The 20,604-nt window shown below is 39.3% G+C and overlaps 1 protein-coding gene across 3 annotated transcripts; it reads left to right on the top strand.

Moving 5' to 3' along the window:
- The first annotated feature begins 8,503 nt into the window (after nucleotides 1-8,503).
- LOC121802174 (probable magnesium transporter NIPA6) lies at nucleotides 8,504-11,634 on the top strand. Of its 3 annotated transcripts, none has more exons than XM_042201762.1 (9): nucleotides 8,504-8,986; nucleotides 9,457-9,513; nucleotides 9,588-9,678; nucleotides 9,796-9,956; nucleotides 10,058-10,185; nucleotides 10,290-10,427; nucleotides 10,781-10,873; nucleotides 10,978-11,098; nucleotides 11,180-11,634. In XM_042201762.1, the coding sequence occupies exons 1-9, from the start codon at nucleotides 8,857-8,859 to the stop codon at nucleotides 11,296-11,298; spliced, it is 1,038 nt and encodes a 345-aa protein (XP_042057696.1). In that variant the 5' UTR covers nucleotides 8,504-8,856; the 3' UTR covers nucleotides 11,299-11,634. The 3 variants fall into 3 exon arrangements, with proteins under 3 accessions (XP_042057696.1, XP_042057698.1, XP_042057697.1); XM_042201764.1 differs by having other exon boundaries at nucleotides 9,431-9,513; XM_042201763.1 differs by having other exon boundaries at nucleotides 9,216-9,513.
- The last annotated feature ends 8,970 nt before the right edge of the window (nucleotides 11,635-20,604 follow it).

The following is a 20,604-nucleotide window of genomic DNA, read 5'->3' as shown; positions in this document are numbered from 1 at the left end:
TGTTATAAGGGTGGTTTAAAGTGTTATGTCATGCCGTGATTGTTTTGATGTTGAGATTTTTGCCTGATGCCTAGTTCGTTTGAGCTTGCTCCGTTAGGCTATAGGGCTATGTTGAGATTGTGTTTGATGCCTAGTTTGTGAGTTCGCTCCATTAGGCTATAGGGCTATGATAAACGAATTCGGGTCTGAGTAGGGCCGCAAACCCTATCAGGCTGTGTACACAGAGGGGATCGTGAGCCGTCCTTGCTAGTCGGCCGGTCTCGTGGGCGAATAGTGTGGCCACACTTTCGTCGCACTATGGTAAGAGGATGTGATTGATTGATTGTTGAGAAAGTGGGGAGATTGTTTTGACCGGCCGGTCTGTGAAAAGTGTTTTTGTGATACTCGTGATATTTCTTAAATAAACGTAAAAACTCGAGTTCACCGGTATGGATGACATAATTAAATTAAAATGTTTTCGGCATGAGCCCATTGAGTACATCAAGTACTCAGCCCTGCATATGTTTTCTTTATGTGCAGGTTGAGCGGGATGTTGCGGCGGATGTTGAGTCGAGCCTTAAGAAATTTCGGATGCGTCGTGTCTTCATACATAGGCGTCTCCCTTTGACTCTCTTGAATACTTATTTTTCCGCTGCCGTGTTTGAAATAAATTTCTAGAAGTCTTCCGCACTATTTAATACTGCTTTATGACATTAAGTATTTTGAGGCTAAAATTCGTTGCTTAACTTTTCAATAAACTAAAATATTTCTTTTTGAAGTTAATTGGGTTTTTCATATTTGCCTCCCCCTTTTTCTTCCCTGCCCCTTCGTCCCTTCCCTAGTCACGATTTCCCCGTCTTTACTATCCTTAGTGAGGGCGGTCGTGACAGTTATGGTTTAAATGAACTTCCACGAGACAACAATGATATTATGTTTTATTTTCCAAAATGATCTTGTCTTCGATGCCATTACGTTATATACCACACACACAATGCATGTGTGTCGGCAGTTTCGATTCAAAAGGTTTGCTTGTTGGCCAAGGGTCCGACCGCCCTTACTAAGGATAGTAAAGATGAGGAAATCGTGACTAGGGAAGGGACTAAGGAGTGGGGAAGAAGAAGGGGAAAACAATGGAAGACAACATATTAAACAAAGCTTCAAAAGAAAAGTTTTAATCGATTAAACAATTAAGCAGCGGGTTAATATCTCAAGGTAATTAATGTCATAAAGTAGTGTAGAGCAAAATGAAAGACTTTATCAAGAACGATGTGAAACAAGGCAGTGGAATATAGGTGTCTAGAGAGTCATAGGGAGATGCCTATGTACGAAGACACGACGCATCCGAAATTTCTTAAGGCTCGACTCAACATCCGCCGCAACATCACCGCTCAACCTACACATTAAGAAATCAAATGCAGGGCTGAGTACTTGACATACTAAGTGGACACACGCCAAAATATTTGATAAAAGTTATGTCATCCATACCATAGTTGTAACGCCCCACTTTCTGAACCCTATTTTCGAACCCTATGACGATTTCGTTTATTTCATTTAATGCCATAAATTAAATGACGAGTGGATTTGTTATGTGATTTCTTTGGTGACCTAATCTTGGTTCGAAGTTACGATTGTGGGTTGACCGAGTCAACTCCGTTGAATATGTGACGTGGCTGTTTTGAATAATTGATGTGGGGTGAATTTATTTGTTTTCGAATAATTGATGTTTTATTTTACAAGCTCGAATTTGGAGATGGTAAAAAAAATCAATCTGAATTTAAATAAATCCTTTCCTTGAGGATTATTTATTTGACTAATTTCCAACACATCTGATGAATTAAATAATTGATACAAGTCAAATCTACTAAAGGATAAATTTTGGGCTACACTATTTAAATAAAACCGTAACAGGGTCTTGAGCCCAAACTAATAATTATTCAAATAATATCCCATGACCCAATCCCATTTCCTTTTGAGCCCAATCCCCTAAATTCTTCCTTTCGACATCAGAACCCTTCTCCTCCCCCTTCACGTTGAATCCTCCTTTCCTCCTTTCTGCAAGGAAACATCCTTTCAAATTGTGAAATTCAGTCAAAGCAATTAATCCCAAATTGATTGAGCAATCAAATACCAAAATTTCTCCCCTCCCACGTCTCAGCAATTACTCTCTCTTCACCCATTTTTGCAAATCTTCCTAATTTTAGACTGCAATCAAGGTGAAATCAATCACCAAAATTAGCTCTCAGTACACAGATATATATAAATCCTCCTACCCTAATCTCTATCCCTCACACAAATTCGCAGCCACTCACTCCTCACTTTTGAATCGCAAAGCGGCGGAGGGAGCAGTAGGAAGAAACTTCATTTTTTTCCTCACCAAATCCTAATTTCATCACGGTAATCACTCTCTCATGCTCCTTTCATGTTCTTCCTCATAATATGAAATATTGTTTACCCCGAAGCCTTACGACAGAAACTAGGATCGAATTGGGAGGGGGAGAAGCCAGAAGCTGCAAATCTTCTTTTTCAAGCCAATTTGTTCTTTTGAAGGTATAATCTTCTTTCCCAATTCAATTCATCAATCCATGAACTGCATAGCATGTTTCTCACTCAATCAAATCGGATAATCAAAACAATAACCACAATCTGAAATCAATCTTCTAATCGACTACATCGAAATCACACTAAGAACTTATCTGCGGGGTTAATCGGGTGGAAACGGGGGCTGTTTCGGACGAAGTCGAGGCCGCCGGAGCGGCGACGCAGCGTCTGCTGCAGCGTCGAGCGACGGAGGATGGTGCGAACGATGAATCGGAGGCGGCGGCAGCAGCAAATTTCCGTGACCTCCGGGTTCTGTTTTGGGATCTCATTCTGATCGTTTCGGCGAGAGAAATAGGGAGTGAGTTTTGGTGTCTCTGAAATCTTCCTTTTGAGTGCTGAAACTTTTGGGTGTTCTATGTAGAGGGAGAGAGAGAAGTCGATGGTTTTGGGTGGAGGTTTGACTCATTCTTTTGTTCATACTTTAAATCCTTATTTTAGTAGTTGAGGTATAAATTAAAGTGGAAGTGGAGAGGAGTACGTGTTTAAATCCTGGGATGGGAGCTTTCTGTTTTTACTTTATTTAAAAAATTCTTATGCAGACACTTCACTCTTTATTTTGGGTAGGGTAGGGAGTGTTTTCATTTAAATTGGTATATTACTTTAATGTTGCAAATGATGACTTTGGCGGAGGAGTACGTGTATTAATCTGGGAATGGAAGCAGTAATGTAGTTGATTACTTTGAATACTATTCTTTAATTGTTTTAAAAGTGAGGGCGTATATACGTGTAAGTGTTAGAAAAGGAATAATATTTTTTTTTTCTCTTTGATCAGTAAATGTTGTTCCCTTTACTTAATTTTTGAGCGCCTCTTATTTTGTTTTGAGCCGAGACATTGGACTTTCAGTCGGAGAATCCTGTATGTGGTCTGAGCTTGTTCCTAATCAAAAATGTTGGGGTGTGAGTGGGCGGAATTAATCGAAAGGACCGAGTCTAATTGGGAAGAATTCATAATCGTATCGGTAGAATAATTGAAGCCTTAGGATGCATGCATCTTAACTTAGGCTTGACTTCTCATGTTGATATATGTGTTATTTCCAATATTTAAAGGTGATATCTCGCGCGCGAAACTTGATTCCAGGGGAAAGGATATAGTTGAGACTTAAGCGCTTTGAGGTGGGCTTTCTTTTAAATAAGGACTATGTCCTAAATGTTTTTATCGATGAAAATGAAATCGTGTTTATCATGTCTTATTTGATTTTTAACGTGCCTATCTGATTTGGCTTGAAGCCATTATTAAATAAATCGAATTCGGGTCCTCGTAGGGCCGCAAACCCTACTTGGATTAGTGTACACCTATGGTAGATCGTGTGCTAGCGTACGGGCTGGCCGGTCTAGTGACCTGGTTTGCGGCCGCATTCCTTGTCATGTATCGACAGATATGGCTAACGTCTATGGGAAAATGACTGCAGTCGACTTTTACAATGGGAAATGATTTTAGTGCCTCGGGCCTTTCTAAAGCTAAAACCCGATGGTTACTCTCGTATGGCATGATAAATAAAACTCTTTATTGAAAATGTTTTCGGTATGAGCTCATTGAGTATTATTTTAGTACTCAGCCCTGCATATGTTTTCCTTATGTGCAGGTTGAGCGGCGACGAGCGGTTGGCGGTGTGGAACAAATTAAATGAAGAATTAAACATTTATATATTTTTTTTTTACTATGAGTGTCGTTGTGTCTTCACACATGACGTCACTTTTCTCTTGGATGCTTCCGCTGAAACTCGTTTTACTTATTGTTGAATTCTCGAAACTATTTTGATTTCGTTTAAAATCTAAAGACATGATATGTTTTGGAATACGTTGAACCCTCGTTATTTTGAAATAAATGGTGATAATTGTTTCCTCTATTTAGTCTATCTGTCAAAGCGTCGCTCTGCCTTTTCTTTTGATTATTTGTCGTTAAATACCTTGGTCAAACCCCTTTTATAAAACCCTAGTTCTTTTTCTTTGATTGTATTTAAGTCCGTTTAAGTCGCGATCGCCGCATTTATTATACCCTAGAAGGGCGGTCGTGACAATAGTGAACTCGAGTTTTAACATTTTAGAAAAGAATATCATCGAGTATCACAAAATATTTTCGTAGACTGGCCAGTCCAAACAATCTCCCCACTTTCTCCACAATCAATCAATCACATCCTCTTACCATAGTGCGACGAAAGTGTGGCCACACTATTCGCCCACGAGACCAGCCGACTAGCAAGGACGGCTCCAGATACCACCTGTGTACACAGTCTGATAGGGTTTGCGGCCCAACTCAGACCCGAATTCGTTTCACACATAGCCCTATAGCCTAACGGAGCAAGCTCAAACGAACTAGGCATCAGGCAACAATCTCAACATCAAAACAATCATGGCATGACATAACACTTTAAACCACCCTTATATCTCCAATATCATAATTTTGAAACGTAAAAGAGTTTTAGTAAAGAAAGCCCACATCGATTGCTTACAAACACGGTTCACAACTTTATTGAAATCCTTGCTCTTCGTACCCACGTACGCACAACAACCCTTATCAACATCATAACCACATAATAGAACACAATAAGTTTTCTATCAACACATTACTCATGCATGCCCTATCGTTCTTTCACCGTTTTCTTATATTGCCCATCCCAACGTTCACCATCATACACGAAACGAAACCCTTTGGCATACATCAACGTGAAACACATAATCACATCATAGGATAAGTTCTTACTCACACATGTATCATGTATTTCATTCAAAACTTGCTAACAAGACTATTTCAATCAAGACATGAATCTGGCAGAACAGCGCAGTCGTTTTGTAAAAATCATTAAAAATCCATCCGATATCATTTGAAGCTAAAATTAGGTCACCACACAGTAGACACATCAAGGTTCATTCAGTTAAAAATACACACCAAAATCACATCTTTAGGTTGGTCATCGCTTTCTACTTTTAGCTGACATCCACAATTCATATGAGCTCATTATATCTTTCACTACAGCACATTTTTTTCAACCTGCTTGAGATGTTAATCATGCTATGGTTTTGTTGTGAATACTTGGTTTTAATTTCGGTTTTTCGGTTTATTGGTTTTTCTGTTTTTTAGTTTTTTTAAATCTAATATAATTTTGGTTTTTCGGTTTAATTCGATTTTCGATTTTTTGGATTTCGGTTTCGGTTTCGGTTCGGTTTTTATTTTTCACCTAAATTCAGTTTTTTGGGTTCGGTTCGGTTTGAAAAAAAACCGAACCGAAACCCAAATGCTCACCCCTAATTTTATTTTATTTAGCCCAAATATAGAATTTCACTTAATAAACTCTAACTATTTTATTTAGGTTATTGTACTCAAGAAGAAATTGAGCCAATTAAATAATTTGTGAGTAAAAGATCATCGTGTTAATTTCCTCACTAGTCGATTTCAAACCTCACGTATACGTTGATCAGTGCTTTGGTGTTATAACAAGCACTTAAGTATGAAAAAAAATTCTATTCAATCGAAACACAAAAGTACTAAACTTTATTCAACATCTCGACTCACAACAAGCTATGATTTCACACAACAATGCAATTATTAACTCCAATTAATAAAATCATCAAAGCATTAACATTTTACGACATGTCTCATTTATTTCACTGATTGAAAAAAATAATTTGATATATTGTGAGACAATACCTATAAATATAGTCCGGAAAAGATAATTTGGATCTCTTTTATAGTAGTTATTAGTTAGGGGGACCTAGATCCGATCACAACAATAATTAAATACATTTCACAAATCTAACCAACTATATCGACAAATAAACTTGTAATTTTCTGACCAACCACATCAAAGCATCCCCAACCTCATCCCAAATTCAGGCCTCAAGTCCCCTCCACATCATCATTCCCCTAAATTTGAGTCTCATGCCACAACTCCTCTAACCCTGCAGGCCCCAACCCGGGTCACAACTATTAAATTGTACTATTCGCAACTCCAACCTATTTTACTCGTAAAATAGAATACGTTGAACAATTAAAACCGGCAAAATTCATTGTTCAGTTGAAAAATAGAAAAGTACAACATTGAAATTTAAAAATTCCCAAAATAAAAAACATTAAAACATAAAGTCAATGCTGGAAAACGTTGTGTGTGTCCAAATTTCTTCAATTAGATCCGCTTGGAGGCGAGTGTGTAGTTCTTCTAGGCGCATCGCCGCTGAACGGGCCATGACATTGCGCACGTCGGGAGGAACACCCTGCACGGGCGAGTCGGTGACAGTGTGCTACTGCTGGGGCTGGAGAGCGGATCGTCACTCCACAAAGTGACATTTTCTCCCTCATCCTCAACGATCATGTTATGCATTATGATACACGCATACATGATGTCGGCAATCAGTGGACGGTGCCAACCACTGGCCGCTCCCTTCACCATAGCCCACAATGCTTGAAGGACTCCGACTGCACGCTCCACATCTTTTCGAGCCGCCTCTTGCTTTTGGGCAAACAATGCCCTCCTATCTGTTGTCGGACATGTGATGGTCTTCACGAACACGGGCCATCGAGGGTAGACCCTATACTGTACCGACGGTTGTTGGCCGTGAACTCTATGTTCGGCGCTCGCCCGGCACACAAGTCTTTGAACAATGGAGACTCGTTCAACACATTGAGGTCGTTGTTCGACCCAGCGACACCAAAGTAGGCATGCCAGATCCACAATCGTTGGTCGGCAACGGCCTCCAACACAATCGTTGGATGTGTGCCCTTGTGCCCGCTAGTGTATTGTCCTCTCCAAGCCATTGGATAATTCTTCCACTGCCAGTGCATACAGTCGATGCTGCCCAACATCTCCGGGAAGCCGTGGGTCTGCTCGTGCATGTTCACCAACTTGCGAACATCGTCGGTCGTTGGCTTTCTCAAGTATGTATCCTTGAATGCTTCGACCACTGCCCGACAGAATCTAGCTAGGAAATCGCATCCAATTTGCTCGTTCACATGGAGGTACTCATCAAACATATCTGCAGTCGTTCCGTAAGCGAGTTGGCGTAGGGCGGATGTGCATTTCTGCAAAGTCGATATACTTTGCCGCCCGACAGCATCGACGCTTTGCATGAAATACGAATCACGAGCAGCAACTGCATTGACAATGCGCAGGAAACATCTGATTACTCCATCGAGGATCTCTAGAGAAATAATCCGTGAAAAGCCGCAAACCAACTTGTTCACGGTCTCGGTGGATATACATCCGAGTACGTGGTATCCGAACGTGTTGTTCGTTCCACGCTTGAATAGCAGCTTGGTAGCGTTCCACCTCATTGTTGATTTCTTCTTGGATTCCGGGCATCGCCGTCTCTAACATTCGGGCCATTTGAGCTTCGATTGCTCGTTGACCTTCACGGCGAGGAGGCATTTTTCAAATTTTATAGTGTGAGAGGGAGAGAAATGAAGTTGAATTAAAATGAAAATGGATGGAGTGGTATTTATAGATAAATTTTCGAATTGAAAAAAAATTTGAAGTTTCAGCCCGGTCCGACCCGAACCCCATATAGCGTCGGGTCGGACCGCATCGCGTCATTCCCGTCTCGCTTAACCCTGTGCCGGGCCGGACCCCGGGAGCGGCCCTGGGACGCAACTGCGGCACCGGGACCGTCCCAGGCTGCAAATCCTCCTCCGTTTAACGCATGGCCCCAGGCCGGGACTCGCTCATTGCGGCTCGTCCCCAAGCGTTGGGGATGCTCTCAACAAATAAACTTGTACTAATTTTATTCTAAATCTCGTAGGAAACTCCAAAAATTAAATCCCTTTTCTCTTTGGTCTATATTCGATTTTACTATATATTTTTATGAAGAGAAACGAAGAAAGAAAAACACATAAGAATGAATTTAATAAATAAATTAATTACAGCTGGATAAACACCTGTACAAGAATTGTAGACGAGCCGTTGACCGTTCACTTTATATCTATTTTCACTTTATTTTCTTCGTAATATTTTCGTCAAAAAAGTTTGCGGATTCAATCGGCGATATTGAATACCTCCCGCAGACACAAAATCGTTGATTCAGAGCAGTTTTTGACTAGATTTTTATCGGGCAGAAGCAAACAGTTAATCGCCGGTGGCTAGCTGTTTATCCATCTTGTTTTTTCAACGATCGTTTGTGGTTAGAAATTGAATTTTTCTCAAGCCCTTTGTGATTGGCGGGAGTTTGAATTTTGTTAAAACTTTCGATTTTTGGCTTTATTTGGTGTTGTACAAGAGATTGCAGTTCACCCAACTTTGTATTGCTACTTCATATCAAATCGTTTTAGATAGGGAATTCGTGTATAGATTGATGGACATGGGGGTTTCGGATAACACGAGGGGATTATTATTGGCAATGGTGTCGAGTTTGTTTATAGGAACGAGCTTTATATTTAAGAAGAAAGGTCTTCTCCGAGCTGCTGCTGCTGGTACACGCGCAGGTATTCATGGATTCATTTTTATACGTAGAGTTAATCGAATTATTGGTGTTTACTTTTGTTAATTCAACTGAATTGTGTTAATATGTAATCTGTTTTTTTGATGTGAAAGAGTTTTTTTTCCGAGGGTTGTGATCATTGCTTAATGCTGTATATCCAAATTTCAAGCTTTATTGGTATGCTGATTGATTGATGTAGAGTTGGAGCTGCTGATGATGATAGTGTTTTGCAGAAAAATTGAGTTATCTTAATTTTAGGGATTTTTGGAGCGGAATGTAGGTTTTATGAAGAAAAGGGGGAAAAGTTGTTGGTAAGGTTTAGTTAGTCAATGCAGGAGCTTGTTTTTCCTTGCTCGTATTCGTGGATCAATGTTTGATGTTTCGTATTCATTTATGGTTTAGTTTAGCATGTTGTTACGAAAACTGTTGAAGCTTTGTATCATTTTAGGCTGTTGGTTGTCTTGCAATACTCAGGTGTCGGGGGCTATACTTACCTGTTAGAGCCTCTTTGGTGGGCCGGCATGATTTCTAGTAAGTCGAGAGATTTTAACTCGTGGTTTAGAAGGAAGTTCTTGCTCATGGTTTGCTAACTGTGTTCTCTGCAGTGATTGTTGGGGAGATTGCGAACTTTGTTGCTTATATCTATGCCCCTGCTGTTCTTGTTACCCCTCTTGGTGCATTGAGCATTATTGTTAGGTAAGAACTCTTGAGCCCTTCTACCTTTTTGTAGCATATTCGAAAAAGATGGTCTTGGTTTTTGAGGTTTTCTTGATGATATTTAGCTGACTGCGCTTTTTCCATGAACCTGAAAAGTGCTATTTTAGCACACCTTCTGCTGAAGGAGCCGCTGCGACAGATGGGAATTTTGGGAATTATATCTTGCATAGTTGGGTCGGTTGTAATTGTTGTTCATGCCCCGCAAGAACCAACACCATCTTCTGTTCAAGAAGTCTGGGATTTGGCATCCCAGCCAGGTCCTCTCTCTCTCTCTCTCTTTCTCTTGTCATTTTTAATTGTGCATAATCCTTTTTGTAGACTATTGCTTATTTTTTGTGCTTGTTTATTGCGTCCACAGCATTCCTCATTTATGTGGCAGCTTCGGTATCACTTGTGCTACTTCTCATTGTGTATTTTGAGCCTCTCTACGGGCAGACAAACATACTCGTCTACTTAGGAATTTGCTCTATATTGGGAGCAATCACGGTAATTCCTTGCTGTTTCAAACCCTATGTTTTAGGCCTCATGATGCTGAGCATTGTCTGAAAGAGTCACCCTTTTGCCTTGTGCTGTGTTTCAATCTCAAGTAGGTTATGAGCGTGAAGGCCGTTGGCATTGCGATAAAACTCACCTTGGAGGGGATTAATCAGTTCGGATCTACTCAGACTTGGTTTTTCCTTTCGGTTGCAGTATTTTGTCTGATCACACAGTTGAATTATCTGAACAAGGTGACCTCCATGTTGATAGCTTATTTTGTCAATGCCATTGTCTTGCTCGATTCTTGAGAAATAGTGAAAGCACGTGCTGTTCTTGACTTCTTTGAAGCGTATACATGTTTTGCACCCTTGTTTGTATGGTTTGTGCAATATGGTTTTGAGTTCTTGATAAAAGATGACCTTGGTGAACTAATACATATAGGTATATCATTCCATAACCGATTGCACGACCAAATTTGTGGCGATTGTGTAGAAATATGCGTTAATCCATCAATAAGTGTGCCCTTTTCTCCATTACAACTGATTTCTTGAACTGTATCACCCTAAAGTCATGCTTCTCTGCAACAACATGTTTGCTCGTGCAGGCGCTCGACACTTTTAATGCTGCAATAGTCTCTCCGATACACTATGTAATGTTCACAACTCTGACCATAATCGCCAGCTCCATCATGTTCAAGGTAACAGAAAGATCTCGACAGATGCACAATGTTTATCCCCACCTTCCACTACGGCTCAAGATAAACACACGCTGACCATATCTTGTCTCACCTTCTTTTTGCAGGACTGGTCGGGTCAGAATGCGAGCAGCATAACCTCCGAAGTGTGTGGTTTCATCACAGTTCTCTCAGGGACGATCATTCTTCACATGACTAGAGAAGAGGAAGCGTCATCACCTCCAACAGGTAGGGGTTGAGTCGGGGCAGTCTTCTTAAACGAATATTTAAATGATTAGATGACCAAACACGAACTCGAAATCTGTGCAGGGACCATAGTTTGGTACGATGGAGATTCATCGAAAGCTTTAGAAGGAGCTCATTTTATTTCATTGCATAGCTCTGATTACTTTGAACTTGTCTCTGGAGACAAAGTGATGGCAGCATAGCTTTACACAGATTTCGACCACCGTTGACGGCTGAGCCACCTCGCCTTCCACTGCAATCGGCTGCAGCAAGAGCAGCGCGGGGAGATGATGATATAAGGAAGGGTGTGGATTTCATTTTTTTCGATGTTCTTGTATTTTGTGAGTAGAATATGTAAATTATTCTCTTTTTTTTTTTTTTTTTCTTTTTGATGGTTTGGATAGAGCCTTACGATTATTATTATTCCATTGGCTTGTTTTTGCTAACTGGGATATAGAGCCTTACGATTATTATTATTCCATTGGCTTGTTAATATATTTTCTCAGGAAAATTTTAGTTTATTTTATTTCGAGTTAAAAGTGGATTCCCGTAATACTAGTACTCCCTCCGTCCCGTACTACTTGCACTTATTTCCTTTCTGGGCGTCCCAAGTTATTTGCACTCTTTCCATTTTTAGTAACAATTTATACCTACAGCCGTAATTGTTGACTTTATCTATCACTCATTCCTTAATCCCCGTGCCCAAAAGGAAAGGTGCGAGTAGTGCGGGACGGAGGGAGTATATACATAAAATATACATGTAAAATGGTCAACCACAGGTTTTTATGTACCGTAAAAATGACTAAATAAAAAGCAACAAATCATTTGTATCAAATGATACTTTAAAAACAAACGGCAAAGAACGTAGTACTGTCTCACGAATAATTAGAATATTTTATTTTTGCCACACAATATTTTTGTAACTTTGATTCTAAAAATCTAGTCTAGCTCTTTTAATATAACCCATGTTACATGATGAAATATAATAGCGAATAAGGACTTTGTAAAGTAGATTTATTCTTACTCACCATTTTTATCTCATTATCAGTTAATACTAGTCGATTTTCTCTAAGAGCACGTACAATAAGGGTGCCGATCGGCTCCCATTGCGGCGAAACTAGGGGTTGCACGGTACGGTATACCGCACCGAGAATGTCATACCGGATACAAGGGCGGACGCATAATTTTTTTCCAGTAAGGGCTTTACTATGAGCTACGCCCGTCCCGTCTCAAGTGAAACGCCCCTTTTAGACCCTACATTTTAGGAAGTACTATTGTTTAGTTATTAAATAAAGAGAAAAAATAAAATAGGAGTAAGAAAAAATAGGTTGAAAAATAAAGCACAATAAAAAAGGTATGATATTAGTCAAATAAAAATAATACTATATCGCGGCTAAAAAAATACAAGTCACTTGAAATGAAACAAATACAATATATTATATTATATTAAAAATTAAGTGACGAATTATAAATTTTACTGACATAAAAGTTATACTTTCGAATAAATTATACCACTGCTCGGCACTATTTACAACAAGTAATAGTAGCTGTTTTATTTGAAGACTAAGAGCATCTCCATCCGTGCTCTTGCCACTCCCTGCTCTTAGGTAAGAGCACAATACCCACATTCGTGCTCTTCCGTAAGGATAAGTTCAAGGGTCCCACCATTCTATTATTCAATTTAAATAAAAACATTTCCACAATATTAAAATGCATTAAAATTACCTGGAATAATATTACAAATTATAAAAAAAATAAAAATTACATAATTAAAATCATAAAAATTAAAAATTACATAATTAAAATCCTAAAAATTAAAAATTACATAATTAAACTCCTAAAAAATAAATATTACATAATTAAACTGTGCATTTATAGATGAAAATGTGTATTTTTTGGGAAAAAAATTGAAAAATAAATTAAAAGCGGGAAATTTTTTTTTATTTTTAATGGAATTTTTTATTAAAATCTGATTTTTTTTTTAAAAATAAAAATTGCCAACGGCAATGCCGTTGGCCAATCAGAGGAGGACACATCAGCTGCTCGCTGGCACGGACGTGCTCGATGCATCGAGCAGCGTCGTGCCAGCGGCGGACAGCGGGTGCGGTGCCGCTAGCACGGACGGACGGATGCCGTCCTTCAACCTCTGCGGATGCTCTAAGAGTGGCTCACTTTTTTAAAGCAAAATAATGCGGCGCTATCTCCAAAGGATTTTGATACGAGCCCCTCTATTGCCAACGACAACGACCCCGCCGAGAGCGTGGTTGCAGAGGTGGAGAGCGCTGCTACGCCCCGAGCAGTCCCGCAACAGCAGCAAAAGAAGACAGCAACATCAGCGACGAGGACGTTGAGATCGAGGGAGCGGATCAAGCCGCCGCAGAAGTTCGCGAATTAAGTCGTGTAGCAACGACTCGATTTGTTTATTAGTTATTCTTATTTTATGTTTATTTCTTCTATTTTTGGGATGTTTTTATTATTATTTATTTGACGTTGAGTCGGGCGAATTATAAGCCCCGTTCGGGATTTCTTAGTTGGTTCTTTCCCAAACATATTAGTATAGGTCGAACCAACCCTAGGGTTTTAGTATAAATAGAGCCTCATTGTCATCAAATTGATGGATATATGAAAATACAACTTTGGCTCAATTAATTGCCCAACAAGAAACCATCCTTATTGCTGCCGACGAGACTATTTCTCGCGCCCAGCAAAACCCCCGCATTGCGGTATACCAAAAATTCGGTATGATTATTTCTGATACCGTTACAATACCGACTATACGGTATACCATACCGTATTGCGGTATACCGTACTTTTACGTTACATCGAAATAAGGTATGGCATACCGAGTACGGAATACCAAAATAAGGTATGGCATACCGTTATACTTGTGTTTCATACCAAAAAAATTCTATTATAGCCAAATATTTAAAATAAAATTTCACATATTTAAATAATATCCAAAATATTAAAACTATACCACAATCAAATATGTACATTGGACTTGATTTGCATCTCTGCGTGAGTGTGTTTGGAGTTGGGGGCGGCTGAACTAAAATATGGAAGTAGGGTTAGAGATTTTAACATATTAATTATTTTTTATATAAATTTTAAATATATCAAATTTTTGGCAAATATCATAAATGCGGTATATTGCGGTATACCGCGGTATAGGAAAATCTATACCTTTACCGTACCGAAAACTATCGGTAAGGTATCATACCGTACCGAAACTTGCGGTATACCGCAAATTCGGTATTTCTGATATTTTTTCGGTACGATAAGTGCGGTATATCGGTATATTTAGTCAGCCCTAGGCGAAACCACCTATTGGCGGTCTCTTCCTATCGCCCATCTCCTGTCCACGCCCATTGTTGATCAGCACCAAGATCAGTGGTTGATCGACAGCCGATCTCGGCAAATATTTTTTTTAATTACTAAATTCATCCTACAAATACCACTTCTCCCATTTCATTTCTTACAATCTTCCGATGATGAGGACCCAATCGTTGAATATTTGGATCGAACCATGTTGGACTATGTATTGCGTGTAGATTAACGACGCGATGAGAACGAAAACTGGAGGAGGCAGTCCCTAGGCCAACGACTGTACTTGGACTATTGCGCCGAGGAGCCACGGTGGGGGCCGACGGTTTTCTGTCGGCATTTTAGAATGCGATGAGATCTTTTGTGCATTGATAACATGCTAGAGTCGCGTTATGAATACTTCCAACAGTATCTCGATGCTGCCGGCAGACTCTGACTATCACTGCTACAGAAATGCATGACTACACTGAAGCAATTGGCTTACGGAGGAGCGGCTGATATGTTCCATGATTATCTTCACGTCGCCGACACGACTTGACGTGATTGTTTGAAGAATTACTGTCGGTGAGTGATCGAGACTTTTGGTGCCACATATCCGCTACCGATTGCCAGTTTCTGCTGGATTTACATGGGAAGGTGCACGAGGTTCACAGAATGTTGGGCAGCATAGATTGTAGTATGCATTGGGCATGGAAGAATTATCCGACAGCGCAAAGAGGCCATTTTACGAGCGGGTTCAAAGGCATGCACCCCACGATCATTCTCGGAGCAATTGCTGACCAACGACTATGGATTTGACATGCTTACTTCGGTGTAGCTGGGTCAAACAATGTGTAGGGGTTTTGGAGCCCCTTGCACAGCGGAAGACTTGTACAAAACAAATAAATCAGACGTAGGATCTATTTGACCTATTATGAGATTAATCTATTCACATGTTAACATAGAATTGCATGCTAGAATGCAAATAATTCATGCTCATAGAATGTAAATCCTAAACATGAATACTACGGTTTAGAGTTACCGATTTGATTCTCCAAAGAATCGTCGATTGCTCGCGCCTTCTCCACGATGAACTTCAATACTAGACCACAGATCTTCTGGCTGGTGTCCCGAACTGTATCTCAACATCAGGGTGGACTGATCTTATCGAAACACTAGGACTCGAATAAAGAAGACGGAACTTTCTCACGGAAGAGAGCTGAAAATTTCGATCTCCTCTACTAATTAGAGAGGGACGAAAATTTCATTATGAAATCAATTAATTTTTTGTCTCCTTAATTCTCCTATTTATAATAGTTCATATTGGGCCCAATCAGGGATCTATGGAAGGTTTTGGATATGAGCTTCCCCAATTAGCTTTTTACTAATTAAATTGAACCCACAATTTAATACAAGCTTATATTGGAATATTACGAGCAACCACTACAGACGTAATATTGACCTCCCCATCCAAATCCGAAATTACAAGTAATCCGGGTTTCCGTTTTATTTATTATTTATTTCTCGCGCTTAAGATATAAATGTCCATTAATTAATTAAAGTCTGCTATGGACTTAATTAATTAACATCTTATTAATTCAAATAGTGGACTTAGCAAGAAACATTTATTTATTATTCATGGAATAATTAAATTCCAACTGGCCAGTTTCCGAATAATAAAACCTTGTTCAAGCTCCTCTTGAGGACATTATCAAACGAGACTCACCTCGTGCACGATTCAACATAATAGCAATCCTAGCACCGCTAGATAATGATCACCACTACCCAATATACCTGGATCGTTGAGTGACGAAAAACCCGCACCTTTGGTAAGTCAAAGTAGTAGATATTCAATGTCGTATTCTCAATGCTAACGTATGTAGATTAAGAAATTAATTATCAAGACCTCGTCTTTCAGTAGATAGCATAAAGACTCGTCTTGCTGTTAGATCCATTCAGTGCTATACCATACCAACGTCATCTTATTTCAATAAGGCTTAGAAATAATCGGAGTGACATTGCAACCTTTCACGATAGGTAGCCAAAGCCTATCTAGGTTGTGAAATTGTTCTTTTCTTTTGCAAAGCATTGCTTAGAACCGACTGTAGTACCTTAAAATGAGCGCAGCCTACGACCAGTCTACTAAGCAAAAGACTTAGGCTTTGTTTACTTCTTATGCATTTAAATGTTTATAAAACATCTTATAAACGCACAAGCAAACACAATGTAATAATATATTGATTCTATTCATGCAAACTGCTCGAATGATACTGAATCGGGTCAAAAGTGGATTGTAGAGTTTTTCCATACACAAGCAAGATTCTTTTCGTGCGAACTCGATTCTATTCATGCGAACTCGCTCGAAACATGCTTTTCAGTATACTAAACCTAACACAATGACCTCGGCATCCTTTACTTATCGCATCTCTTTAACGATCAATGCAAGTGTTTAGGCCCAACCATCGACTTCATTGCCAACGACAACCAATATATGGGATGTTATTTAACTGATGGCATATACCTGATATACCTGAGGTGGCCCGTATTTGTGAAGACGATCATTTGCCCAACAAAGTTGAAGAGAATTTTCTTTGCGCAACAACAAAAGGCTGCATAGAAGGATGTGGAGTGGGAATTTGGTGTGCTTCAAGTGCGTTGGGTTTGGTTAAAAGCCCGACACGTTTCTTCTACCTAGACTATCTCGCTAATATCATATATGCATGCATCATTATGTATATCACGATAGTGGAAGATAAAGGTGAAGGAGTCATCAATTGGGCAGGTGAAGACACTGTTGGACCAAGCCATGGTGTGGCCCACGAGCCCATACGTCAGGGTGTATTGTACGACAACGCTCAGATTCATCAAGCATTGGTCAGTACCCGCGAGCAAGAAGCCCATCAACGACTCCAACACGATATGATTGAAGAGATTTGGGCGCGTAACCATTGATGCGTATTTGTACTTTTTTAAGCCCACACACTACACACATTTCACCACTACACACATTTCACACACCACACATTTCACACACTACACAATTTCACACACTTCACACACTACACACTACACACTACACATTTCACACACTACACACATTCCACACACACTACAGACGTTTCACACACTACACACATTTCACACACTTCACACACTATACAATTTCACACATTTCACACACTTCACACACTACACACACTTCACACACTACACAATTTCACACACTACACACATTTCACAAACTTTACACATTTCACACACTAGACACACTTCACACACTAGACACACTTCACACACTTTACACATATCACACACTTTACACATATCACACACTACACACATTTCACATACACTACACACATTTCACACACTACACACACTTCACACACTGCACACAATACAAACATTTCACACACTACACAATTTCACACATTTCACACACTTCACACTTCACACACTTCACACACTACACAATTTCACACACACTACGCACATTTCACACACTACACACATTTCACACACTACACAATTTCACAAATTTCACACACTACACACATGTCACACATTTCACACACTACACACAGTTCAAATGTGTGATGTGTGAAATGTGTGAACTGTGTGTGAAGTGTGTGAAATTGTGTAGTGTGTGATGTGTGTGAAGTGTGTGAAGTGTGTGAAAGGTGTGAAATTGTGTAGTGTGTGAAGTGTGTGTAGTGTGTGTATTGTGTGAAATGTATGAAATGTGTAAAATTGTGTAGTGTGTGAAATGTGTGTATTTTGTGTAGTGTGTGAAATATGTGAAATGTGAGTAGTGTGTGTAGTGTGTGAATTATGTGTAGTGTGTGAAATGTGTGTGTGAATATTTTGAATTCCACTACTTTTGATATGGAATTCAAATTGTGGAATTGGAGGATTTGGAATTGGAATTCAATTCCAAATCCAAGAATTTTTATAATACCAAACACTGGATTTGGAATTGAAGGCTTCAATTCCAATTCCACACCTCCAATTCCGTGTACCAAACGCAGCCTTAAACAATTTGACGCTGAATCGAAATCTAAAATTTCACTAATACATGGTATTTTACATATTTGACAGTTAAAAATAATTTACTGATACTCCCTGAAAGTTTGTCCCATTTTTCCATTTTCGTCCGTCCTCCAAAGTTTGTCTCATTTCACTTTTTTTTTATCATTTTTGGTAGTGGACCCCATATTCCATTAACTCATTTCTACTCACATTTTGTTATAAAACTAATATATAAAAGTAGGACCCACAATCCACTAACTTTTTCAACTCACTTTCCATTATATTTCTTAAAACCCGTGCCGAGTCAAAATGGGACAATATTTGGGGGACGGAGGTAGTAATCGCTATCTCCGCCAATAATCGTCAGACATGATTATCTTATTTATTTGACTAATTTTGATAAATGAATCCAGATTCTACTAATTCATCTTCTTAATTTAATATCATATCTGTCTAAAAAACAATTTATGTAGAATTTTAAATCAGAATTTGTAAAATAGGATAGAAATACATAGAGTAAGTTATTAAGATATTATTAATGAAAAATAAAATATATCTAAAAAACTTACTACAAATTGATAAAAATCTAAGTTTTCGTGTTTTTTTTTATCAATTATGCATTAAAATTCGCATTATCTCTAAATGATTTATTTTAAGGGATGGCATGATTATTTCAAACTTTTTTTTCTATTTTTCTGTTACTTTATCAATTATTTATTAAAACTTTTACTTCTTCAGTCTCAAGATAAGCGAAGCACTTCTTTTGGACATGGAATGTAAGGAATTGATAGTTAAATAGTTAAAGTAGAGAGAGTAAAGTAAGAGAGAAAGAAAAGTAGAGAAGTAAAAAAAGAGAATAAAGTAGGTGGAGAATTAAGTAAGATAGAAATTTTTTTGCTAAAAAGATAAATGACCCACTTATAGTGGGACTTCTAGAAAGGAATATGACTTGCTTTATCCTAGAACGAACGTTATTATTTAAAAAAAATATTTTAAAAAGACGGTTGTAATTAAGAACCAACAATATTTTAAAAAGACTGTTGTAATTAAGAACCAACACTGCTATCTTTTGATCATTGAAAATTGCATATTAATAAACATTATTTGTGGCACTAATGTGGAAACAACTACCGTCAACTATAACACACACGCCAGCTAATCAAATATTGAATATTTATTTTATTGGATTTTATTATAGTTTCATTGCCTGAAATTTAACTTAATTGATATAAAAAAATTCAGTTACATAATTAGAGCATCAGCAATGGAGGCGTTAAAACCGCGACGTCGATTTTTCGCCGAGGCCGGTTCTGACGCCGAACCATTGCGATCGGCGTCGGCGAAATCGGCGTCAATTTCGGCGTACCCATGCCGATTCGTGTGGTGACGCCGGTTCTAACGCCGATCCTCACGCCGCCATTGTAGGCCCCAGATCGGCGTCAGAATTTAATTTTTTTTTTCGAAAACACTATATATACGCGCTTTGGACTTCATTTTCATTCGCACCACTTGTTTTAACGAGTACTCTCTCTGTCTTTTTTTCTGTACAAGATCAATTTAAGAAATGAGTAATGCCGGTGGTAGTGGTGGTGGTAGTGATGGGGATACTGATGAGTACGAGCGTATGCTGAACGAAGAGCTAGATGCCTATACGAGTCGTGAGGTTGATCGATGGATGCAGAGTTATATGCAGCCGCCAGTACCTCGCCCACGACCAGTTGTCCGCCGTCGACAAGTGGTTGATCGTGATCATGTAGCTGCACATCAGCGCCTGTTCACAGATTACTTCGCAGAGGAGCCGCGTTTTAACGCCAACCATTTCAGGCGTCGTTTTAGGATGAGGCGGGACTTGTTTATGCGTATTGTTAACGGTTTGGAGCAGCGATATCTGTATTTCCGCTTCAGGCACGATGCGGTTGGCAAACCCGGCCACACCCCTATTCAAAAGTGCACTGCGACAATCAGGCAGTTGGCCTACGGCACTTCGACAAACATGTGGGACGAATACCTCCACATCGGTGAGACGACTTCCCTCGAATGTATGAAGTATTTTTGTTCGGGCGTGATTGAAGTATTCGGTGATCAGTATCTCCGAAAGCCTACCCCCGAAGATTGCCAGGATCTGCTGCGGATGCACGGGGAGCAGCATGGGTTCCCGGGAATGTTAGGCAGCATAG

This window comes from Salvia splendens, chromosome 5 (assembly GCF_004379255.2).
Source record: "Salvia splendens isolate huo1 chromosome 5, SspV2, whole genome shotgun sequence".
In the NCBI taxonomy this organism is placed as follows: domain Eukaryota; kingdom Viridiplantae; phylum Streptophyta; class Magnoliopsida; order Lamiales; family Lamiaceae; genus Salvia; species Salvia splendens.
The sequence above is the reverse complement of the archived record's forward strand: the minus strand, read 5'-3'. Positions and strand labels throughout refer to the sequence as shown.